We start from the raw sequence: 26223 nt of genomic DNA, 5'->3' as shown, positions 1-26223 counted from the left end.
TACTCCATAATAGAATAACTTCAACCCTGCTCCTAAACTTCTGGCCTTGCTACCGCCTGGTCTCCTGGACACACAGTATGTCTACATTCCTCCTCTGCATCATGTCATAGTTTCAACATTCAACATCCCTACTCTCAGTCCTATACTCTTGGTGTTCCTCTTCTCTCTTTTCTTACAGGCACACGTTCCTCCTCTCCTTCTTCGACCAACAGTCGTCCAATTCCTATAACATGCCTCTAAATAAGGCAACTAAATAGCAAGATGCCAACAGGCTTTTCCTTTAAAAGGCTAAGCTAACGTTCAACTCTGTGTCCTTGACATGTTTTGCATTTAAATGATACGTTAGGCTGGAGCTGCTTCGGTGATATGAAAATTCTCTTTTACAAAAGGTACAAATAATAATAACAATAATAATAATAATAATAACATTGGATTCGATTTATATAGCACTCTTCTGGACACTCAAAGACGCTTGACATCGGATCCATTATTCATTCACTCCTCATTCATACTTGGTAATGGTAAGCTACGTGTGTAGCCACAGCTGCCCTGGGGCAGACTGACGGAGGCGTCTACAGCGCAGATTGGCAGCGCAGAATCACTGTGAATTTGTTGATAGCCTGTCTTTATTCTTTATTTATTCTTTATTCTGACTTTAGCTTGTGTTTATTCTTTTTATAAATAAACTGTCCGCCCAAAGGTCTGAATGGGCTTGCCTGCTGTCCTGTGTCGAGTCCATCTCTGTTGTCAGTCACCCTGCTTTTGACTAGTGGCGCAGGTAGGAAGTGACGTGCCGCTGCAGCGTACGGGTCCCTCAATGGGCAATTTTTAAAATGGTTGCACATTGATTCGCAATTAATTGCGTTAATTTTTATAGCGTGTAAAACAGGATTTCAAAAAATTAGAATACTGTGAAGAAATCACCATATATTTCTCAGTTTTTGCAGAAAATAAATAAATAAATAAAGAAATCAATCAAAATATGGTACTTTCAAAAAGATATATCAATCATCAAAACTTGGTTGGGAATCCCATTGCCTTAATCACTGCCTTGATGGCATTGAGCCAATCAGCCTGTGGCATTGCATAGGAGTTATGGAAGCCCAGATTTCTTTGATGCTTGCTGTCAGCTCTTCTTTGTTGTTGGGTCTGGTGCCCCTCATTTTCCTCTTGAGAATATCCCATAGATTCTCAATGGGGTTTAAGTCTGGTGAGATGGCTGGCCAGTCAAGCACTGTGATGGCATGAGCATCCAATCAGGTTTTGGTGCTTCTGGCAGTATGGGCAGGGGCCAGGTCCTTCTGGAAGATGAAATCTGCATCTCCATACAGATCCTCAGCAGAAGGAATCATGAAGTCCTCCAAAACATTCTGGTAGACTGTTGCGGTGACCTTGGATTTAAGAAAGCAGAGTTTACCAACGCCTGCACTGGACATTGCCCCCCAAATCATGACTGATTGTGGATATTTCACACTGAACCTCAAGCAGCTTGGGTTCTGTTCCTCACCCGTCTTCCTCCAAACCCTTGGACATTGATTTCCAAATGAAAGGCACACTTTACTTTCATCGGCAAAGAGGACCTTGGACCACTGGCCAACAGTCCAGTCCTTCTTCTCCTTGGCCCAGTTGAGCCACTTCCTACGTTGGCTCTGGTTCAGAAGTGGCTTGACCTGAGGAACCCGACAGTTGTAGCCCATCTCCCGGATGCGTCTGAACGTGGTGGTTTTTGAAGCTGTGACTCCTGCCTCAGTCCACTCTTTCTGGATCTCTGCCAGATTCTTGAATCTTCTCTGTTTGAGAATCCGCTGAAGCCCACGGTCAACTTTTTTGCTAGTGCATCTTCTCCTGCCACATTTTCCCCTTCCACTAGACTTTCCATTGACACTTGGACACAGCACTCTGTGAACAGCCAGCCTCCTTAGCTATGAACTTTTGAGGTTTACCCATCCTATGGAGGGTATCGATGATGGTCTTCTGGGCAGCTGTCATGTCTGCAGTCTTCCCCATATCGAACCGAACTGAGAGAATTGAAGCAAATCAAAGAAATTTGCTTTGAGTTTAGTAGATGATTAGTGTGTGAGACTCATTCATGCCCTGATGATTTCTTCACAGTATTCTAATTTTTTGAAGCCCTGTTTTCATGGGTTTTATGACAACTTTTCCACAACATTGTAATTTTTTGGAAAGGGTCTGTATATATATACATATATACAAGGCTAGAAATTGCGCCCATTTTGGTACAATGCACCCAAATTTTTATCAGTGCGACTATTAAATATATTTGGGAGCACCAGTGCGAAGAGGGAAAAAAATCTAGTGAGCCTCTTTTTGTGAGGCCGCGCTCCTGCGGTCCTGCCAGGAAACAATGAGAGGGCAACTGCGGCTGCTCTCCTGGGCGAGGGAGAGAGCGCGGAATGGAGATGGACAGAGCGGTCTCTATCGCTCCGTCACTGCCTTGCTTTTGGGTAGGTGCTCCTAAAGTCTTTGCTGGTGCTACTAACTTGTAAATTTGGGAGCACCAGTGCTACCAAGTAAAAAAGTTAATTTCGAGCCCTGTATATATATATGTGTGTGTGTGTGTGTGTGTGTGTGTGTGTGTGTGTGTGTGTGTGTGTGTGTGTGTGTGTGTGTGTGTGTGTGTGTGTGTATGTAATTAGAATAATTGTTTTTTTCTATTTGATTTCCGTGTGTGTGTGGGTACGTATGACATGAGTGTGAGAGTATATTCAAGTGCTTCTTCATCACACCTCTTTTTTTAGATGGACATTTGTTCATTGAATGCTTTTGGCATATAGAGGTTGTTAATGATATTTATTTTGGAGTATGGGTGTTATTTTTAATAATTAAATAATAGTTTGGACCTATTAGTCAGACACACAGCAGACATATACATTTAGTTTTGTAAAGTAGATTGTTCATTTTTGTATGAGTTAAAGAATTTGAGAAGTGAAATTGTCATCAAAAGCATGTGCTGCCACCAAATGGGTCAGCTTGTATTCTTTCTCTTTAAGAGCTGCATGCATGAATGAGCAAAGCTACCCTAACCTTTTGAGCAAGCTGGTAGGCAGCTTGAACATCTGTAAACCATAGCTCATAAGTGCTCACATGTTCATCCACTGACTAGGTCTCCACCGTTGGATGTTGGCTGTTGGCTGTTTAGGGTGTTTTATTGGGGAGGACAAACTCTTGCTTCAGGCTGAATACTGTAAGTAAGAAGTTGTAGTACAATAGGAACAATTAAACTCTGAAATATTTGCACAACTCCAGGTCAGTGGAGATTATCATGATTTTTTTATATCATTCACCTTACTTACCTTTGTCAAAATCTGCTTGCTGATGGATTGGAAGCATTTGAGACCTCAACATATAAAGTGATAAAGTAGTGGAGTTAAATTTCACTGTGGTATCAATAATATTTATTAGTCTTTAATTGTATTAAACTTTTTTAAAAAACATTTTGGTTCTGTACTTTATCCTGTACTGTCCTGAAACGGTCAGATAATTTGCATTAATGGATACTGCTCCTACTAAATTGTAATCTGAATAAAATATATTTTAAAATATTTATTGATTACAAAATCTGGATTAAGACTGGTTTGAGTCAGACCCTTGTGCGTGTAGTAGAAGTAAGGCAATCTACTTATGTAACATGGAATAATTTAATCCCCTAGGGTCATCGTTAGGAACACGGTTTCACTCGCCTGTCATGGACACTTAAACATGTTTCTATGGCAGCCACTCAACATACTGAACTTAGTGCCATACTTGGAAACAGAAACTGCTGTGGCACCAAAGAAAGGCTTCCAAATGGTAATTAGAGTTCAAACGAAGTGGAACCAAGTGTGAAGAAAAGCAGGAACCTAGAATAACCTGTCAGAGTCCGTAAACTCACTAGTCCTGTGCTGGAGCTGCATGTGTCACTGGGTTGTTGCAAAGTTGGACTGTATGATTGGATATCAAGAATCTTCTGGTCTATTATAGCGTATGTGAGCCTTCATTTACTTTACAACCATCAATTCAGTGATTTTTGTGCTATGTCAGCTAGCATCACCCCTCTAATTGTAATCCTCACCATGGATTACGCAATGACTCGGCTCGCTGTGCTGGCATGCTATACAGTGGAACCGTAATGCTATCTCTCTATATGTCGCTAATAAAACATTCAAAAACGTTTGCTCTATGAACTAAATTCCCATAATTTAGCTAATGTATACAATGTACAGTGTTCTTTTGTCAGCAACTGCATGTGTGTAATGTCTTTCTTGAGTTGAGCAGTCCTGAAACCGCTGGTAAAAGGCACTACGTGAGGCACGATGCTGTCGTGCCTCATTGGTAGGGGGCGCTGGTGATCCGACAGATTCGGCCGAGGAGTCTTCTTCCTCAGCCGTAGAAGAAGTGAAAGCACACTACATCCATTCATTTGTTTTCCGCTTTCCTTGCCTTACTATATAATTTTTTTTTCGCTGATTTTGTTCAGAAGGAGCAGTGCAAGGACTTCATTTATAAGTAAATGTACCATATAAACAAACATGTAGGAAAAAACACAACATACTTTTTAACCAAATGTGCTTATTCGTGTGTTACAGTTTGTACGTTTAAATAATTCTGCTCAGAGACTTTAAAAGTAACCCACTCAGTTGTTGATAATTAAATGGTGAATAAGCTACACTGTAGGCTCATATGTAAATTTAATTATGATGAGATCTGTAACCAACAACCAGAAAAGCCTGAGAAGCCTGACCAGCCAGAGGCTGCACCTCCCAACCTGCAGGACAAGCAGACTTAAGAACTCGTTCATCCCCCGAGCCATTAAACTGCTCAACTCCTCTCTGGGGGATGTGAAGAAGAAGAACGTCCACACAAGAGCTGAGGGATGACACAAACAATACAGCAAAAACAATGCAAACACTATAGACATTTCACTATACCCATACTTAACTACGCCTGTTTATTTATTTTTTATTTCAATACAGTACTTTGTTATGATTTTCTATTTGTATATTCTTGATTGGGCATTTATTAATCTTTCTATTTGGTGTTGTACTACTTTCTATGTGCTGGTGCTTTCTGTGTGCTTCTTCTGTGTTTTGGGTACTTACTGTGCTGTGTATGACGGAGAAATTAATTTCCCTGACAGAACCTCCTTAAGGGATAAATAAAGTTATACTCTACTGTACTCTACTCTACTCTACCCTACTCTACTCTACTCTACTCTACTCTACTCTACTCTACCCTACCCTACTCTACTCTACTCTACTCTACTCTACTCTACTCTACTCTACTCTACTCTACTCTACTTTACTCTATCAATGCCTCACCAGCCATGAACCTCACCGCACATCACTGGTTCAAACCCCAGCATGTTTGGAATGCTGGGGTTTGAACCCATGACTTTCTTGCTGTGAGACTACCCACTATGCCACCGTCCACCACACTAACCATTAATTCAACAAATACTGTTCGAATGTCAGCCTCTTTTGAAACATTATTTATTTTTGAAATATGATCGATAAATGAAAATCAAACCTTTATTTGACTACTCATTTTCAAGCTAGTTCGTAGTGTATATGTTCATCTAGTGACCTCTAGCGGTAATATACCGACATTGCAGTCCACTCATGCTGCCATAAGGAGAATCTCCTTGGATTTGACCGCCGTCCGTCCCTCTAGCACCACCTCCTGGGTAAACCTCCACCATTTTTCATATAATGATTTTAAACATTAAACAGATTTTTGAGGAAATAAATTCTCAGCATCTGGAACAGATTGTTTGCATGCTGTGTTTGAATGTTTGACTATCCTCCTTTTTGAATTGAAATTATTTATTTTTTTCCAAAGTGGCTATTGTTAAATTAAATATGCAGTAAAGGAAAAGTACTGGGTCAAATTGATTAGTACTTTAAACTGTAATTTAAATCAGCCGTTTTTTGTGCTTACAAATTCCAAATAGGTTTCTCTCCACATTATTCTCTCTATTGATTTATGAGTTTTGGTCATATGTATGTAATCAGCATATTCAACTGTTGCCATGTTGTTATTACTGTGTATTAAATATGAAGAATTTAGAGCACTTTTTTTTAAAAAAATCTTGAGATTCAATCAAGTTGTGACTTCTGTCTCAGTATTATGTGTTTGAGTATAACAGATGTGTTTGGCTTAAAACTGATACGAAATAAATTCCCAGATCTTTCTTTTGTACGTGATGACTGACACACAAATGAACCATTTTGACAGCATGTTGAATGCATTTTACAGATCTACAGAAGACAATGTATTTATATCTACTTTAAAAAAAGCAAAATGCATGAATGTATGGAGGAAAAATTGATTGGCCGGAGCACTCTGACAATTTTTTTTTCTAATATGATCAGAAAAATCAAACTCAATTAGTTTGAAACTCATAAACAGATATGACTTGTCATCAGTCACAACAGAGTCTGTCTTTGAATGAGACAGAAAGAAACCTAGTGGTTCTAAAACAAGTAGTCTCACTGTTTTAGTTCTTAAAAGGAAATGCTTACAGTCTTTACTGGGCTGATTTTTTTTTTTTTTGCAGTGATTGATGAGAACAGAGAGAAAGCAACTCCACTGTATTGTAAGCAGGAGTTCGGAAAACAGCCACTCAATTGTTTTGCTTATGCTCTTGGATGTGACTTCTGTCTCTCTCTTGATATTACATACCATTGCATTTACAGCGGTGGTAGCAACTACTTATGCAAAGCTGCTTTTCCTATTAGGGATAGGAATAACCTGGAGAATTTTGTGGTCAATAGAAATATTATGAATGGTTCATTTTTTTGTGCTGACAGTTATTCTTATTTGTCTCCAATAAGGTCTTGTTGGTGACACAAAAGAGATTTTAACATCACACCTGGAATGGAACCACAAGCTGAAAACATGGACAGCAATCATGGCTCTGTCCCTTGGTCTGGTTCAGAGGGTTCCCAGGAGATTTGTGTTTCTGAATCCTTTTCAGACTCCTTCTGTGAAGACAACACCAGTGATGCAGGGTCCCCTGTAGATCCTCAGTCTGCATTTATCCTGGAGTCCCCACAACAAATTAGTGGACGTAAAGAAGAGGTTTCATACCAAGAAGAGGATGAAATCTGTCACAGCAAATCAGGACAGTTCACTGCAGAGTCTGCTCAAATCCAGACTTCACCAACATCATTATCCCCACATCTACAGCACTGTGATATTGAGGCAGGTCAGATATCACAGCCAAACTCAGCGCTATCTTCCTCCTCTCCTAGTTGTGTTGCTGATATGACCCTGGCCTTGACCCTGGCCACAGAACAACCCCTGGGACCTAGTAAAAGACAGGGCAAAGGGACTGGGAACAGAAGAGTTGAATCCTCAGAGGAAGGAGGGAGTGCTGAAGCACCTCCTGCTTTGGTCTTCTTTGGAATTTCAGACAAGCTTGCTGAGCAGGCAGAGAAGTGGAACTCTGAGTCTGACACAGATCTGTGCAGACCGGAGAGGCAAAGGGCAAGGTACACACGTAAGTATCTATTTTCTAATCTAAGTTTTTGTATCCCAGTTGACGTCAAGCTAGAACTTTAAACTCTTTAGCATGTTTTTTTTTTTGCCTACATTTAAAGTTGGTACATCATAAATTAAGATTAAATGCAACCAAATTCACAAATTATGTTGTGATGGTAACTTTAATCCTCTGGGGTCAAAGGGCATTTATTCATGTATTACAGGCATTCCTAAATTTATTTTTTTAGATTGAATGCAATGTTTTATGAAGATGCTGCTCCCATCTGTTCTACATGTGTATACAGATTGTTTGATACAAAGCAGGAAAAGCTCTATTCTAATTATTGAAATTCTTCAAATCTCTAAATCACTAACATTAGGCTGAATGATGACTTAGAAGTAAGCTCTTTGAATAAAAAATAAGGACCACAACTATCTTTTAAAAAAAAATCAAGTTAAATATTTTTGCCATAAATAATTAGCTCAGAAAAAACTTGGATCCACCAATCAAGGCAGGAGGCAGTAGAAGTATGTGGAGCTCTCCTCTCTGCATCCTATAGGTTGCTGTGAGTCATGCATGATCTCAGAGTAGGTAAACCTTTCTTCTATGTGTTATTATAAGGTTATTAATAGATATGATGCAAAAACATGTCAGCAAGTCCGTAGACCTTAGAGGGTTAAAGTAAATATCCCTTGTGGCTGCAAAGCCTTATAGGTGCTATTTGAGGCAAGAGACAACATTTGACGGATAAATAACTTAGCTTTTTAGTTCCTGGCTATGTTATTGGTATAACATTGGGTCTATTTTAGGTAGGAAATTCCCATGGCTTCAATAGTCATAGCACGACAAGAATAAAATATGACCATATGATGAGGTCGGCAGGAACAAATCTGACTGACACCAGCATGTGTCTGGCCTGTTACCCGATCCTTTTTCCAATCGTAAGACTCGACTCCGAGGGACAGCAAGCTGATCTTTTTCCTTGATTCATGGATCCCTCTGAGTTAGCTGTAAGAAAATATGATGCTTTTATTAGTGTGCTTGCTTCAGCAGGAGCATTTGTTTGTATGTTTTCTTTAATAATAAATAATAATATTGGTTTCAAACACAAAAACATGTAGAACTACAGTATTTAAAAAAATCATTAAATGACATGCAAATGTAACATTTAATTATTGACTGTTTTTTTCTTTCCGTATTAATCACCTCTCTTCCTTCTCTCTCTCTCTCTCTCTCTCTCTCTCTCTCTCTCTCTCTCTCTCTCTCTCTCTCTCTCTCTCTCTCTCTCACTCTCCCCTCCATTCTGGCAGGGATTAGTCACAAGAGTCAAGCCGAACGACAGGTCACAGAAAACAAGTCCAAATGTAAGCGAATTGCTCAACTTTTAACAAATGCACCCAATCCTCAAAATAAGGGGGCCTTGCTGTTTAATAAACGCCGGCAGAGGGTTAAGAAGTACACACTTGTGAGCTACGGAACTGGTGATGACAAGCTTGACAGTGAAGAGCAAATAGTGGAAGAAGTTGAAGAATTCAGAACAACAGGGTATAGCCAATCGGCAACAAGTGAATCTGATTTAGAAGAGGAGTGTGCTGTTCATCACTATCAGCATAATTTAAGACTGAATTGGAGAAGTGTTCAAGAAATGGAAACAGAAACAAAAGGGAAGGGTGTTTTAATGTTTGCCCTACGGCGCAAACGGATGGATGAGCTGACATTAGAGCAAGAAGAGCTCAATAGTAAAGGGACACCGTTTACAAAACCTGAACGTACAGACACACAGAATGTTTATGAAACAAAGGAAATGTATGAGCAGGCCAAATATATAGATGCAAATGTCAAACAGCACGTAGAATACCAAGATAATATTCAACAGATGAACCAACAACCCTATGTGCCGAAACCCTTGGTGCCAAACAGAACTGCAAAGCCTTTTCTAGGATTTCAAGATGGTACAACTGCTCCCATTATGCCTTGTAGCACTCCTCCCTTGACAAAGAAGCATGAGCCAAGATTCAAAGTACCTGTGCCCAGTAACACAAACCCACTGGTTTGGTCCCCAACTGGAGACATCATAGCCTCAAGAGATGAGCGAATATCAGTGCCAGCAATCAAGACAGGCATACTACCAGAGGCCAAACGGAAAATTAATAAACAGCCTACCATGCCAGCAAAAGATCTTCACCCTCAAAACAAAGGGGAAAGGAAGTCTTATATCGAGTCAGAGGAAGACTGTTTCAGTCTAGGTGCTGAAGCTTGTAACTTCATGCAGCCCAGAACAGTAAAACTCAAGAACCCCCCTCCAGTTGCTCCAAAACCCACCATCAACCCAGCCTGCCCACCATGGTTAAGGAGGAGTCCTTCAAGTGAGATTGTCATTGTGCCAAAAAGTCCAGGTTCACAACCTCCTCATAGTCCTGTAGATCCTCATAGTCAGCATTACTTACAGCAGCTAGACTTCGCTCAGCCTCAACAGATAGCCAACCATTGGAATCAAACTCAGGCAACACCTGCCAATGCCTGGGCTCCGGTCAAAACTTCCTCTCAGCTTCCTCTGCAGCCATCCACAAATAGCTGGGGTCAACAGCCGCCAAGATCTGCTGTAAGTATGCATACCCACAACCCTACTTACAGCCCACATCATCCACCTTCACCCGTGAGGAGTAAGACAGACAGTGCTCCACACTCTGTTGCCTCTTGTCCACCAAAAGCAGGGAAGGCGTACATTCACACAGCTAAAGCATCACATGATTCTACTAAGGGTCAAGTCTCTGACAGAGCCAACCGTCGAGATGAGGGTCCAACTATAGTTGGAAAGGGTGCAGCATTGTTTGCCAAAAGACAATCCCGTATGGAGAAGTTTGTCGTTGATGCTGAAAAAGTACAAGATAAAAAAACAAGATCCCCCTCTCCAACCTTGTCCCTCCCTAACTATTGGAGATATTCTTCCAATATTCGTGCCCCTCCTCCTTTATCATACAATCCTCTTCTTGCTCCTTTCCACCCACAGTCAGCAACCAAACAACCCCCATCAACAAATCCTGCAATTAAGCCCAAGACCAAACAGAAACCTAAAGCAAAACACCTCAACACCTTAGATATCATGAAACATCAGCCCTATCACTTGGACTCCTCACTGTTCAAGTATGATGCAGTCCCTGAAGTCAAAAGCCCCAGCCCCAAACCAATGCCAGCGTCAAAGCTTGAGGCTGCCAAATGTCGTAAACATAAATCTGCCTCTTCTCAATATACTCATAAAGGCACTGAACGTGAGCTTAACGGTAAGGTAGAAGTCCCTGTTAAGTCTCCTCCATTGGTAAGTTCTCAAAATTCTTCTGCCAGCAAAAACAAAAACACGAAATCTGCTGAGCTTCTTGCAACTGATAAGAACTTGGAAGAAAAACATGCTGTTACGCCTGTAGCTCGTCACATAACTAATAAGCAATCACCAAGCTCCCAATCACTGAATACATCTTCCCAGCAGCCTTCTGTTGTCGCCAACATAGCTTCAGCTTTTTCTCCCGCATCACTTATCGCTAGAGGCGCACGTCAAATGGCACCTCGACCAAAGTTTTCTGCAAAAAAAACAGTGGTGACTGGTTCACATTGGAGGCCTGTTGCTATGATTAATTAATACTGTATATAATCTTGTGTTAATTTATTTAAGACAGGTATGGTTAAACTTGAGAGCATCTGTACTTTAACATGTACACATACAGTATTTGCACTGTTACGTTTATAGCAATCAACCAAAGGAATATATTTAGCCAGCAACATGAGAAACATGTGAGAGAGCAGTTGAATGTTCAGCAAAGCTATATAAAACTGTAAATCTACAAAGAGAAAGTAAGACAACTAAAGTCACATGATGTAATGTTCCTCATACTTTGTAGGTGCATGTGTGCTTGAGAAAAAACATGTGAGTCAACATGATGTTGACAAATTCTCAGGAAGTGCTACGATATGTGCAATAATGTATACAGAGCCTTCAGCTAAGGTCTCTTCTTTGTTGGTTTTCCTTCTTATTTGTCTTTCTTTTGTAAAAAAAAAAAAAAAAATTATGCATTTTTATTTAGCAGATGTCACCACTGATCCCCAAAAACGCTTAGTAAAATTTATTAAAGCATATATTTATTAAATGTAAACAAAACTAATATACTTTTCCAGTTGTATTCACGAAATATGTTTAATCATTGAGGATATGAGGGGAATGCACCTGTTTTTTTTGGGATGCATACAACCATTCCAAATGTTTATGACATCACAACAACTTAGAGCACTGATGCTAGTTGTCATCAACAACCCTGATGACGTTAATGCTTTTTTCAAATGTAAATTTATTTAATTGTGAATCGTGGCCTGTAAACTCATTGTTAGTAAAGTCATTCTATAGGTCATCCTTGATGTGCTGTAGATATAAATATGTTATCTCAGATATTTCCTCTGGTGACTAACATCACCAGTAGCAACTCAAATTGGACGTAGGAAACTGGTTTGTTTCTGTCCATGTTTCTGTCTTTCAAACACATCACTGTATATTGCACTTCTTGTACAATCATGCTATTAAATTTCTCTTCCTTCTTCTTGTGTACTTTTTATGTGTCATATGCTTCTTTCCTCTTTAGTGTGAACTGCTTCTTCTTATTCTGAGCCACCTGTTAGCGCTCATTTGTCAGTCTCACAGCTTCACAGTTTCACACAATGTACTCACATATGCACCTTCAGCAGTATCAGTTCTTCTAAGGTTCAACGGTTGGCAATTGTCTATAATTAATTCTTTGTATCTTTATCAAATACACTGCTCACAAATATTAAAGGAACACTTAAAAGAAACAAATTAGATACATTAGATCTCAATATGAAGTTGGATATCTATACAAATAACAGGGCAATGTCTTAGGAACAAAAGGATGTCAAGCCTTTTAATGGAAATAAAAATTTTCAGCCTACAGAGGGCTCGTTTGTGTATACACCTTAAAATCAGAGTGAAATGGAGATGTGGCAGGCTAGTCCATTTTTTCAAAAACGTTATTTCTGCAACTCAAAATGCTTTTCAGTATCTTGTGTGGCCCCTACGAGCTTGTATGCATGCTTGACAACGTCGCGGCATGCTCCTAATGAGATGACTGATGGTGTCTTGTGGCATTTCCTCCCAGATCTGTGTGAGGGCATCCCTGAGCTTTTGTACAGTCTGAGGAGCAACCTGGCAACGCCTCATGGACTTAAACATAATGTCCCACAGATGTTCTATTGGGTTTAAGTCAGGTTATGTGAAGGCCATTCAATTGTTTCAATTCCTTCATCCTCCAGGTACCATCTGCATACTCTTACCACATGAGGCCGGGCATTGTCGTGCATTAGGAGGAAACGAGGACCTACAGCACCAGAGTAGGGTCTGACAATGGGTTCAAGGATGTCGTCTCGATACCTTATGGCAGTCAGAGCACCATTTCCTAGGCAGTAGAGGTCTGTGCGTCCCTCCCTGGATATGCCTCCCCAGACCATCACTGACCCACCACCAAACCTGTCATGTTGAACGACGTTCCAGGCAGCTTAATGTTCCCCTTGTCTTCTCCAGACTCTTTTACGTCTATCTCAGGTCCTCAGGGTGAACCTGCTCTCTTCTGTGAAAAGTACAGGGCGCCAGTGAAGGACTTGCCAATTCTGGTGTTCTTGTCGTGCTGGGCAGTGAGCACAGGGCCCATGACAGGATGATGGGCCCTCAGGCCACCTTCATGGAGCCTGTTCCTGATCTTTTGGGTAGAGACATTCACACCAGTGGCCCTCTGGAGGTCATTCTGTAGGGCACGAGCAGTGCTCAGCCTGTTCCACCTTACACAAAGGAGCAGGTATCAGTCCTGCTAATGGGTTGAACACCTTCTACGGCCCTGTCCAGCTCTCCGAGAATAACCACCAGTCTCCTGAAATCTCCTCCATGCTCTGGAGATAGTGCTGGTAGACACATTAAACCTTCTTGCTGCAGCACGTGTGGATGTGCCATCCTGGAGAAGTTGGACAACCTGTGCAACTTCTATAGGGTTAAGGAATCGCCTCATACTGCCAGTAGAGATAATCACTCAGGCCAAAACCAGCACGAGTGGAAAACCAACCAAAGACGATCGGGAGGGAGAAACTTGAAATGACCTCCACACGTAAAACCAGTCCTGTTTTGAGGGTTTTCCAATTGTTGCCACTGTAGTGCACCTGTTGTTAATTCCATGAACACCAATATAGCTGAAAGTGATTAAAAATGCCCTCAACCAGAAAATTATCAGACAGGTTTAATTGATTTCATGCCAGGCCCAATTAAAAAAGTGTTCCTTTAATTTTTGTGAGCAGTGTATTAAATGCTGAAGTTTGGCTGTGCCACTCATTTGCTTGATTGTATTAACTTCTCTGGACTATCTTTTTGCTTGTTTTCACAGTATTTTCATCAACCCAGCCTTAGCTTTTAGAGTATGAAAAGTTTCAAACTACGATGGTCTTCAAAGCATTTTCTGAAAACTCGGAGGGTGATATTTATAATCTATTACAAGGAAATCTACTGCCCAGCTGCACCTAATATTTCAGTAGAATACCTTCCGTCGAACAATAGGCAGGATTCTGTTTAGTTTGACACTATATTCAATAGTTACCTGTAATTGAATAATAATAATAATCGTTATTGATAATCGTTAGTTGTTCTCATAAAAAATAACCCTAACCCTAATTATAAAAAATGACATGCATGCATACCCATTGTTTTCTCGCAAGTATGATAATTATTGTTACATCCTGCTTAAAATCGGTGATGTATTGTAGTTGTCAGTGTTCATGTGTTCATCCGCCCTTTCGTTTGTCCGCCAAATATCTTCACAACCGTTGCAGATAGAAAGATGAAAGAAAAAGCTTGTTACACGGGCAGCAAAGGGGATGAAAATGAGATGATGACCTTGACTTTGAGAAAACTAGGTCAAGTTCAAATTTCAACATTTGTACACTAAGGAACCGGATAATATAGAAAGATGAGGGAGAAGGCCAGTGTGAGTAAGACCATAGATCAAAGCTAAAATTTTGAATTATGGGGTGTCGCGGGACGTTGCAGTCTGTGACTGCCTTTTTAATTAATTGCTCAAATAATTTAACTGTCCTGTTGACATACACTGTCAGACGTCATTAATACTTTCACTGTTTTAAACAGGAAACAAACCATTAATATCAACATTAGCATGTATGAAGCACCATCCTGTGGAAATGGAATCGCTAAATTTGTGAATCATACTTTGGCTTCTCAAAATTTGGTAAATGAGATCATATGGAAGACATTTTGCCAATTGACACATTCAAACTGTAGCCAGAATATATGAAAGCATGCGTTATGTGTATCAAGAGCCTTCAAAAATGTTGTATTTAGAATGGATTTCACTTTAAAGTAAACTAAATAAAGGAAAAGTAGGCAAAGATACAGTCCCACAAAACATATAATAACTTTAATTTACATCTTACACAGAAATATGTATTATAAGTGGTCTGTGCAATCTGGAGAATTTGAAAGTTCATCTAGATAAAGTGTAGAGAAAGGAATTATGCTGTTGGTTCCAGCTGTGGGGTGCAGGCAGCCAAAAAATCAAAAGAACTCAAAGCAGCCTCTTACTGACCAAAGATGGTGTCGAGTAAACGGTAAATGCTGCTGACGTAAGCTGTGTTGACTGTGGTTCTTTCGTCACAAGGTACGTGTTTTGTGTAATTTTTGTCAGGCATAAAAAAAAGAAGTTATCATCCATCCCAACATTCTGCCTTTTTTCAGTTTGTGTCAATTTAAAAACTTGATTAATTTTTTCTCCACCTCCAAGTTCTTTAAAGCCTGTCATTTTATTCAAAGAAAAACATGAGCTAACTACATTTATGTAATTAGTCTCCCTGGATCCCATGGAACCAGAGGGTGGCAGCAAAAGTCAACTAATTATTCTTCACTTTCAGGGATTCGGGAGAAGCCGCTCCCTGAGTTTGCCCAGGAGGCTGAATTCGATGCCTTCTCCTGGGATTTTGTCCCCTGTGAGCACATCTGGAGTCCAGTCATCTTTTTTACCCAGACAGAGACGGACATCCTTTCAAGAAATAGTCTTCAAGCCACTGTCGCCATGGGAGGCAGCATCCAGAAGCCCTGTAGGTTCCGTGGATGAGGCCTTCATGTTTCAGAGGCAGCCATCATCTGTTGCCTCTAACATCATTGCTGCAGGACACCGCCGGTCTCTGCCAGAGCCCCCTGATGAGTGGAAGCGCAGAGTGTCTCTGGAACCTGCCGCTGTCACTAGGGGCCATTTCCATACAGCGCCAGTTTTTCAGCCACCGGCAACAAGCAGGATATTTTCACCTGAGAAACCTGCCATCTATGGGCCTCCCTTCAAACCCGCCCAACTGCTGAGGCCTGGCACCAGTGTTAGATACATGGGTCAAAGCTCCAGCCCAATAAAGTACTCTCCCTTGTACAGTACAGTCCAGTGAAGTAAAGACCACTCTGAAGAGATCTGATATACATCAGTTAGACAAATATACTTTTATTGTGGCATAATGACGTGGAGTGCAGAAAGAATTTCATGTTGCGTATAATAAAGGCATACAATAAACTGATATATAAAATGTGTAGTTATAATTAACAAAAGGCAAAAGTGCACTCAGTCTGATTCTAATGATAAACTTGTTTAAAATAAAGGTCTGAGGTGTGTGCGTATTGTAGACAATTTATCCTCACTATTTTTAGTTGTTGATTCATCTCACTTGAAAAAAAAATTAGCTTTTTCTGAAGTGTGCAACTCACTGTAGCTATTGTGCTGTGTTGCTGACATGCTGAGCACTGATGGGTGTTTTTACAACTGTGTGTGAAAAAGGAGATCATTTTAGATTGATTTGGCAGCAATATTTTTTCATGGCAAATATGCCTAGACACATGTGAACCACTAGAGTCAAGAAATGTTAGATCAAGTATTATGAAAGCTAAAATGAATGACGATGAAGAAATTGTGTGCCAAACTTATGATTATAGTTGATATTTTATAAATGTGGAGTGGTGCTCACATAAAGTGATTACAAATACAAATAGAAGAGAACATAGAGAAGTTATTTATGATTTGTGACCCACCATTTCAGGTAGTTCTTATATATTTATTTTCACTAAGTAGCTCATTGAGTGATGACCAGTACATATATTATTTATGTTTTTAAAATCCATCTTTCCTTTCACAACAATTACAGTGTATTTTCAAGGGTTTAATATTTCAAGTAATTTGTCTAAGAAGCTGAAATGCACTTCTAGGGAGCAGTAACATTGACCTTATTCAAACTGTCTGATTTTTAAGAAAGAGCTTTTTATTATATATCATTCTAAGTAGAGAATTAAAGGTTAAATACATGCATTCATGGAATATGTCACCATTCACAATGTGGCATTCAACTGTAAGTGGAACAGTGTCCGACTAGTACTTTACCTTAGGGCTGAATTTTTTTGAAGATATTATTAATTATGCTGTTATTTTTTGCACCTTTTAAATCACAACTGAACAATTAAAAGCAGACACAAAATTTCTTCACGTCTAAAAGTGCTTTTTGTGTCTAATTCCATGCATGACATCCACTGACATGCTTTCTTCCTGTGATGAAAATTAGTTCTGATTAATTCTCTAATTAGGTGTTACTGTTTCAAATATAGGATATGATAATGTTGGAAATAAAAAAAAGCAATATTTTTTCTCTAAGTTACAAAGCAGCTTCTCATTTAATCATCACCAGAGGTTTTTCACCAGAAGTTTATTCTTATTTGCTTTATTACTTCAATGGGTAACTTCTTTAAAACTTCATAAAATTTAAGAAACAATTTCTAACTATGTAAAAAAAATGTGTCTGACTAACCAGCATCATCACAAAGACGAGCTCACACTTCCTGTCTCTCATTGGTCAATATAGGATTGTCCAGACCCTGTAACTATACAGATCTACAGTAACATAATTGGAAGGGAGCCCTAGTAGCTTCCTAGTAGCATTGATGACCTTCCTAACTTCAGTTCTTAGATAGTTACATCAACCAGAGACAAACTGACTGTGGGGTCTCGTGGAAAGAAAAGGAATATATCTTTGTAAGTGAAGTCTTGCCTCCTAAAACATCAGCCCAGACCTGTCTGCTGTCTGTCCTCTCTCTCTCCTCTTGTCTCTTTCAGTCTTTCTCTCTCTCTCTCTTCGGTAGTTATCCTTGCCCCACGGTGTTTGAGAGTGGTGTGGAGTGTTTGGCAGGTTAAATTTAGCCTATTGATGTAAGCTGCATTCCATTTACAACAGACACAGAGACACACTCACAGTTTGGCTTTAGTGTGCAGGAGTGTGAAGATCAGGGAAGATCAAACTACAGACAGTAGGTTGACCCCTGAGCCTCCGTGTCTCCCTTCAAGGATACAGGTTGCACACTAGGGAAACCGTCACAGGTATGGACGAGCATCTTTAGGTGTGAATATAGAATTGACTGAATTGCTGTAAGGGATGTTAGAAGACACACTTGATTGTGGTAAAAATCAATATGGCGGCAGCTGACGAATACTTATGTCCGTGATTAATTATGAGGGCCGTTTTCTGGGAAAAAAACCCATAAAAAAATTAATCACTTAATCAGATATGTATTCTGTTATTAGACTTGATTGGATTTGATTTTGGTTTAGTTAGGCTATGCTGTAAAGTCAGTACATAGTAGACTGACAGTATTCATTGAGGAGAATATTTAGCATTATGGCATCCAGTATCTCATTCTGCATAACAACAAAATGAAAAATATTTTTGATTTTGCAGATGATGCAAATGTAAAAATGTTATTTTGAATATTATGTTCAGCAACTTTTTTCTGTTGGGAACTTGTTCTGTGAAGCAAAGCATGTAAACTATAAATATTCACCCTTGACCTTTACACATTTTCCTGTGGGAACATTAAAGGGAGATGTGACCAACATCTGACACACTGAAAATGTGTAAATAGACCAATTTTAAGAATATGCATTTGCTTTGGTGTGTAAGTAAAAATGTTTTTGTGTAATAAGGCTTTAGAACTATTAAAGACTGGTACTAGTGTTCGATGTAGTGTAATTGTTAAAATGAAAAACGGTACAAAATATGCAGATGGTCAGCTTTAAACCATCTTTATGTAAAAATAGATGACAAAAAATAAATCAAATGGAAAAAAAATTAATATATAATGCAAAAGAATTCAAATAGTATCTAATTATTGCAGGAAAATACATGTAATTGGATTTTCCTTCTGTCTGTGCCATCTCTTCAATGATATCTGTTTCAAATTGAGACAAATACAACGCTACAAACTCAGGGCTTTCTTTGTTTGATAGATGATCTCATGGTTACTCACTCAACAGCCAAGTCTGTGTTTAACTGAAACTGGTTGATACGGACAATAGGTGCATTTTAGTAGGGGGTTACAGTTTTTGGAATAGAAAAAAAAATCTGCATCTTTTATCCTGTGGGTTTTTTCAGTACTCCCAAGTTCTGCCGACCTTGCCGAAGCACTGATGTCACAATTCTGCACAATGCCTGCTGGAGAAAGAAAGACACATGCTGCAGCTATTTGCCGAGAGGTCCATGGTACCAATGGTATGCTGTTTTAGCTGAGGCTCAGTCCTGCCACAGAAGAATATCCATTCTGATCTGGGTTCAAAATGTCAGGGCTACTCTCCAGCACTCACCATAAATACGCTAACAGAATGAGTTACTACCTATGGTAGCTAACCCTTTGTCGTTGTCCTTTTCAAAAGTCTATTTCTAGAGGAGGGGAGGGACGTTGCGGGGCCAACTGTGTAGCAGTTTGTTATGTGAAGGTTTATGACAGCTGGGGTACATTCCGTATGAAATGGTGGATGAGAATCCATGGTGTGAATCCAAAACTAATTCCCAAGTACAATGATAAATAATATTCCATGACATGGATTACAGGTTGGATAATATGAAGTCTGATAAAATGATAGCAGGGTGTGTGTGTGTGTGTGTGTGTGTGTGTGTGTGTGTATATACTGTATATATAATTGATTACCATACCATAAACCTGGGACCTTTGTGACTATAAAGAAACTTTTCCCAATTTCCAGCGTCTTAACATCATCAATGACGATTTAACATGATTACAAATCAAAGTTAAAAATGTATCATTGTCTGAAGTTCTGTTTGCAATGCTGTGTTAAGATTTTAATTTTATTGTGTGTTAACATTTTGCCTTTTAGGGGATGTAATTGACCTCGGGAAGAAGCTCAGCACTCCTAAAGACATCATGTTGGAGGAGCTATCACTGCTCTCCAACAGAGGGTCTCGGCTTTTCAAAATGCGCCAGAGAAGATCAGAAAAATATACATTCGAAAGCATCCGGAATGAGGCAAACACACAACTAAATGTGAGTAAATTTGTGTTAATCAGTCAGTTTAAAACTCTGGATACGCTAAGCATTTTCTATCCACATTTCTATTCACAATCTATTTCTATGTGGAGTACTGGCATGAGGACCATCTGCATGGTGTTAATGTATTAATCATTGAGAGAATTTATCAGAAAACAGACGATAACAACACATGGATGATAACAGAAACTTGTGCCTCGTGCTTTTGGCATCATCCAGCCAAATCCTCTAAGAGCATGCTCAGGCATTTTATTAAGGAGCTGTTCCCCTGATTATCAATTCCTGTTCATGTGCTTCTCTGAATGTGTGTGTGTGCGTGTGCGTGTGTGTGTGTGTGTGTGTGTGTGTATGTGTGCGTATGTTCATTTGTCACTCATTGGTTCACCACAACCCAGTAAATGTCCTGTACTTTATTCTGTCTTGCAGAATGATATTTTAAATCAGAATACATACACTGTGGAAATTAAAGTGGATCCACCAGCTGATGAAAACACTGTGAATGAGGATAACACTGTTTCAGGTATTGATGCTGTTCTGTTTGTGAAACTGCTAATCTTGACTGCAAAATGAAACACACTTTTTTGTAACATTAATCAAGATTTTAACATTTTAACATTAATTTGCTAAAATGAGGATTGGGAATATTTGGTCATCGAACACCATTCCTACAGCTGCAATTTCTTCCACAGTCAAACTGTGTTTTAAATTTAGCCCCTACGCAGCATAGTCAAATAACATTGACTGATTATATAATGATGTCACAATAATTTCAACTGGCATTGCACAGCAATAACAGCTCACCCTTTACGATAATTTGGTTTAATATGATGATTAATTATACAGTCTGAACTGCAATTTTAATTTTATTTTATTTTATTTTGTTATGCTTCTATTTCAATGGTATGCAGATTGTTTATTTTAAAATACTCCGGTAGGGTGTCATCCGGTGTCAAAAGTTTATGAGATGAGAGCACACTTCAACTATGTACTATTTTAAGGCATCAGATTGCGATGATGGACAAAGTCTGCCTGTGGAAGTGCTCTCTTAGTGCAGTCTGAATTCAAGATCTTATGTCCTTATGTTTGACTACTTAAAACCAAAGACTGAAGAAAAGAATGTAATGTTATTTTACAGCTGCAAACAGTGTCACGGCCTTCATTACATTCCGTTTCAAAGCAGTGATGTATTGTGATTGTCGGTGTTCGTGTGTTTGTCCGTTTGGTAGTCCACCATATATCTTTGCAACTGTTGCAGATAGAAAGATGAAACAAAAAGCAAATTACTCATGTAGGTCAGGGTAAAATTTTGAATTCAGGGGTGTGACTGCCTTGGTTCTAGTTGGTAATGTAAGAGAAATTATATACAGTATTTTCATTTGCATTTTTTTTTCCTTTAAAGAAAAAACTGCAAAGAAGTTAAGCACCTCCATAGCGACATGCAAGACCTACTCCTCCCCATGGGAGCAGGCAGTTCTCAGTGACCCCAACCTCGCTGAAACCCTTAAAATGAGAATGCCACAACCAGATCCACGACCTGATCTACCTGAATATAAAAGCTTTAACAGGTGAGAAAACTGCAGCAACGTTTTAGATTGTGATAAAAAAAAAAAGCATCATTCCAACTCAGTTTGAAATGTCATTTACAGGGTTGCCACTCCATTTGGTGGTTTTGACAAAGCGCCCAAAGCAATCACATTTAAGCTGCCTGAGCTGGACCTGAACCCTCCAAGATACCCAGAGCTACAGGATCATGGGATGAAGCGGCCGACCTTCAACAGGACGGCCCAGGGATGGATATCTGAGGGAACCCATCTGATCCTCCCCACCGTTACTCTTGAGTCCATCAAAGTCCCAGAGTCCGATGACCTGTAGATGCTGTTACTGTTATGTAATCTGTAGTATGTTGGCCCTGCCTGAAATGCTGGAAAACATTTATCCTTTATGAAGCACGGTTTACAATTCCTTAACATGCAGTATTTATTTAAATTGAGACAAATTATCAAAACTTTGAAACGCTTTAAAATGTACAGTTCTGTTATCATCAGAAGGAATGTGCTCTACATAAGCAAAAAACAAAAACAAATCAATACTGATTTTAAAGAAGGTCAGATGAATTGACTAATATGTGTGTAAATAAAGAATGAAACTTATTTATTGATGGAACTCAACTGGAGCATACAGTATGTCACATTTAATTATTGGTAAGTGGTGTTAATGTTCTACATTTTGCAAAAAAAACAACAACAACAAACTGTTCAACATAATTTTTTATAATCATAAGGAGTGATGTAATCCAAAGAAATAATTTATTATCGACTGCTGAAGAATAGGAAATCATGTGGAATTGCAGACATATAACTGAAATAAATGAGATCCATGTCACGTCAGTCCGGGAGGCGATTTAAAAATTTGAGCTTTGGCATGTGACCACTTGAAACTGTGCAGCTCTTCAAAACACACACTACAGTATATTCATGGACTCCACTTCACAGATCAATACGATGGATGTAGTTACATATATAGTTATTGTAGCTGATATGTGGCTAGAAATAATTCAAAAACAGATTTTGAGTGGAATAACACTACAGAGAAATCCTGAATCTGTTTTTGAATTATTTCTAGCCACATATCAGCTACAATTTTGCATCTCCATAGAACAATCTACAGTGATAAAACAGTATAAAAGTGCAAATCAATACTGTTTTTTCTGTACGCTGCTCTGTTTGACCTATGATATCATCTAAGCATGTCTTCTTATGCACTCTCACACAGTATAATAATTAACTCCACACACATCACTCTTCATTTTTTATGCTTCTGATTGTACCATTAAATACAACCTGGTTCAAGGAGCAATTCATATATTTTAATTAAAAGAAGGAGACATTTAGGAGAGAATTATGCATCAGGAATGCCTTTAAGATCAATGGGATCTCACTGAAAAATGGAACGTCTGGCTCTCATCTGTCTTCAGGCTTCAGACATCCATGGAACTTTAATGGCATTCAGGCAGGATAATGATGCATGTTTTACTGTGAAGTACAACAGTTACAGCAGGTGATTTCACAGTGGTGTATCTGCATAGACAAATGATAATAGCACCAAGTGAAGAAACTACTGGATGAACTCACACTGTCCTTGGAGCCACTGATTTTGGTGGCAACACATGGATATTTATAGCTACCGGAAGTCTAAATCTCTTTTTCATCAAAGACTGAAGTGCTGCACATTGACGGAAATGAAAGAAAAAAACAGATAAAAAAACCAATAACTCCCGAAATAACCAAAGGAAGTGTTAGTTTGACAGCTCATCTGAACAGAACTCATCTGTTCAACATTCAGCAGAAGTAATGTGAAGCTTTGCTTATTTCAGCCTTTTTTTTCTTCTTTTTTTTAAAGAATACCAGAAACTCTTTATGTGTCTCAAGGGAGATCTCAGTTCTATTTCTGGAGCCAGGATAGGATCGGATACATACACTGTGCTGTATTTTTACACTCACGCCATAGACTACGCATGGTGGTACATGTATTATGTAACAGGGCTTGAATGGAAATAATGGTTATGTCTGATTTAATCCTCTTACTGTGTGTTAGTTAAGTAGTTTATACACCCGTATCTGAAGTTTTTAATATTCACAAACAGATTTCAATCATTGATGCACAATCAGTAAGGACTTCGCAGAGCAACAACTCACTTGGTGTCGGACATGAAGATTTTAAGCATTGTGTCTGAAGGATGCACTAAAAAACGTAAGTGTAAAACAACAAGAAAAGTGAAGCACCAATTACTGGGTCTTAGTCTCTTTCATCATCCTGTCTGCACTTAAAACCTGCTCAGCTCTGCAGGCTTTTACCCCTTCCAGGCTCTCCATCTGCTCCACTTTCTTTTTGTGTGTTACTTCATGCCCCGTTTACTGAAAGACGGGAGTTACAGGAATGGCAGAGGCAAAAGATGTGACAATGAAATAAAAAAAATATGCGTGTGTAAACATGTTGAAAATATTTAGACAATCCTTGGTGTTGAGAATTTACGTAATAGACATTTCCGTTTTGCTTGCTTTGTTTTTCATCAATTGTTCCAAATAGATTATTAGATAGTTAAATTTTTAACAAATTTTTATTAGTTAAGGTTTAGCTTCTTATCATGCACATTCAATCACTGAAGACATGAATAGCGTATCTGCATGTGGAAGACTTTAAGTGAACAAAATTTCCCAATTGTAAGGCTAGTTGAAGGTGTCTGTGCCTGATCAGTGAGTGGACCAAACATGATGAGGTCTAACTGAGGATGAAGAGTAAATATGTTATCTCAGTTTCAAAATGCCTTCAAAATTTCATTTCAATTTCAAAGTGAAACTGACAGGATGACACACATTTAGAGCCATACCCCAAAGCTCCAGAAAAAGATGGATTAATAGTATTAGTATAGGATCTGATACAGTATGTATTGGTATGAACGAGTACAGTATTAAATATATACTGTATGTGTAGTTGTAGATAGATAGATAGATATAACACACACACACGCACACGCACACACACACACACACACACACACACACACACACACACACACACACACACACACACACACACTCCCTTACACTGCTGCATGATTATGAAACCAGTGCATGTGATGTCTTCTCTCATCATCATCATGACAAGTTGGAAGTCTGACCTTCCGCCAGCGCGCAGCTCTCCACGGAGGGGTTGAAGATTGCAGTAGAACAGCAGTGCACCCGCGGCTACACTAGGGGCGGAGTTTGACCTCTCAAGTCTCAGAACATCCCTAATCCTCGTCGGACATTCTGGCATAGACCAACACTGGCCTCGTTTGGACAGAAAAGGGACGGATTTTCACCGAAATAACATCGTCCCGACCGGCTCTGTGTGGGATCATACGGAGGCTGGAGCTGCTGCTGCTGAATTGGGGGAATGGTGCACTGTCACACATTACGCGTTACATGCGTGTGGACAGTTCTGCAGTCATCCACGGCCAGAGAATTCGCTGGCATTCGAAAAGAAGTCTTTGGGTTTGCGCGTTGACGGCTGGACCGCCCTGCGCCTCCGTTGTAAGCGACATCCAAGTATCCCCATTGAATTAAAGGTGAGTATTTGCGCTCTTAGTCTCTGAATACAAGTTGCGGCATATTTATTGCGCTGTAGCTGATCGGGCTGTTCCCATGGCTGTTGGAACACCGGCAGGTTGAGGGGTATTTTTAACACAAGGTAGTCATAAAATCACATTCAGGGCAGGATTCATGTCCTCTTCATGAACCTTGCTGCAACACTGGCGCTTATGCCATGCCTTATAGGCCTTCATAGGCATCCGATGGTGTCGAAGAGGCTGGTGCAGAAACACATGTGGGCTCTGATTCCAAATGTAGGCTTTAATTATGAATTCACTTGATGAAGACCTTCGAATATTCATGAAATTGGTCGTTTTATAATCTGAATGAGGCTTTAAAAGCTTGTCTGTTGTTGTCTACAATTTGCATAAGAATAAACAAAGTACAGTACTGTGTTTGCCTGTGATGTACTACTAAAATATATATATATATATATATTGAAAATAGCTGAATTACTCTTATTACTCTTATTCCTAATGTTGTAAATCAGTGTGTGGAATGTAAACAAATGAGGTCCTCAAGTGAAATCAGAATGGGTTGAATTGTTTCAGCTTGGAACCTTGTTGTAAATACAGCAGAAATAACAGCCTTCATTTCTTGTTGTGTCCTGTGGGTAGTCTTGTGAGTCTGTCTTTTACTTTTGTTTGAAAGGCCACAGCTTAAAAGCTGAATGTGATTTAATATAATGAAAAGATGGTAAAGTATCTTAGCCACATTTAAATAAAGTGTTTAAACTCAAAGCTAACCTGTTTGAAGTTGAATTTAATTAATATAACATGTTTTTAGTTTGTCAGAAATTGTTTGTGACAAAAAATTAATAATATGCCAAAATGTCTCAGAATTTAATGCAATTCATTCCTTGTCTTGTAATTGTTTCATTTTATCTGTCAAAAACAAAACAAAACAGTAACTCAAGTCTCTAATCTGTTGAAGCATATTTTTTCTCTGACCAGTTTAAATTGTTGTTAAAATTACTTCAGATTTTGCCGTGGCATCAGCCACTGTGATGATAGCTAAACACACTGTGAAGGCTTCAGGTCACGTAGGTTGTACAAAACTAAAAGTTTAGGCCTCAATATGTCTTAACAATACAGTAGATGTGTTAATGTTAACATTGTACAATGCAAAAATGATCTTCAGCTTGATTTTCATTTGTAGCCCTTCTGCTGTTGTTAGGATATAGGATGAAATTGGCTTCT

At 39.2% G+C, this 26223-nt stretch overlaps 2 protein-coding genes across 4 annotated transcripts; both read left to right on the top strand.

Moving 5' to 3' along the window:
* The first annotated feature begins 6844 nt into the window (after positions 1–6844).
* On the top strand, positions 6845–17031 carry synpo2b (synaptopodin 2b). 3 transcript variants are annotated; one of them, XM_068322660.1, is made up of 3 exons: positions 6845–7501; positions 8794–10085; positions 15443–17031. In XM_068322660.1, exons 1-3 carry the CDS (start codon positions 6877–6879, stop codon positions 15965–15967), a joined length of 2442 nt encoding a protein of 813 aa, XP_068178761.1. In that variant the 5' UTR covers positions 6845–6876; the 3' UTR covers positions 15968–17031. The 3 variants fall into 3 exon arrangements, with proteins under 3 accessions (XP_068178761.1, XP_068178762.1, XP_068178760.1); XM_068322661.1 differs by lacking the exon at positions 15443–17031 and adding an exon at positions 12794–15432 and having other exon boundaries at positions 6849–7501; XM_068322659.1 differs by lacking the exon at positions 15443–17031 and having other exon boundaries at positions 6854–7501; positions 8794–12064.
* Positions 17032–17794: 763 nt separating this feature from the next.
* myoz2b (myozenin 2b) lies at positions 17795–22045 on the top strand. The gene is made up of 6 exons (XM_068321918.1): positions 17795–17934; positions 18986–19102; positions 19726–19892; positions 20322–20415; positions 21295–21460; positions 21542–22045. Exons 2-6 carry the CDS (start codon positions 19021–19023, stop codon positions 21765–21767), a joined length of 735 nt encoding a protein of 244 aa, XP_068178019.1. The 5' UTR covers positions 17795–17934; positions 18986–19020; the 3' UTR covers positions 21768–22045.
* Positions 22046–26223: the final 4178 nt, after the last annotated feature.

The sequence above is a fragment of the Antennarius striatus genome, chromosome 8, assembly GCF_040054535.1.
Source record: "Antennarius striatus isolate MH-2024 chromosome 8, ASM4005453v1, whole genome shotgun sequence".
Taxonomy (NCBI): Eukaryota; Metazoa; Chordata; class Actinopteri; order Lophiiformes; family Antennariidae; genus Antennarius; species Antennarius striatus.
Note: the sequence above shows the minus strand (reverse complement) of the source record. Positions and strands in the feature narration are given on the sequence as shown.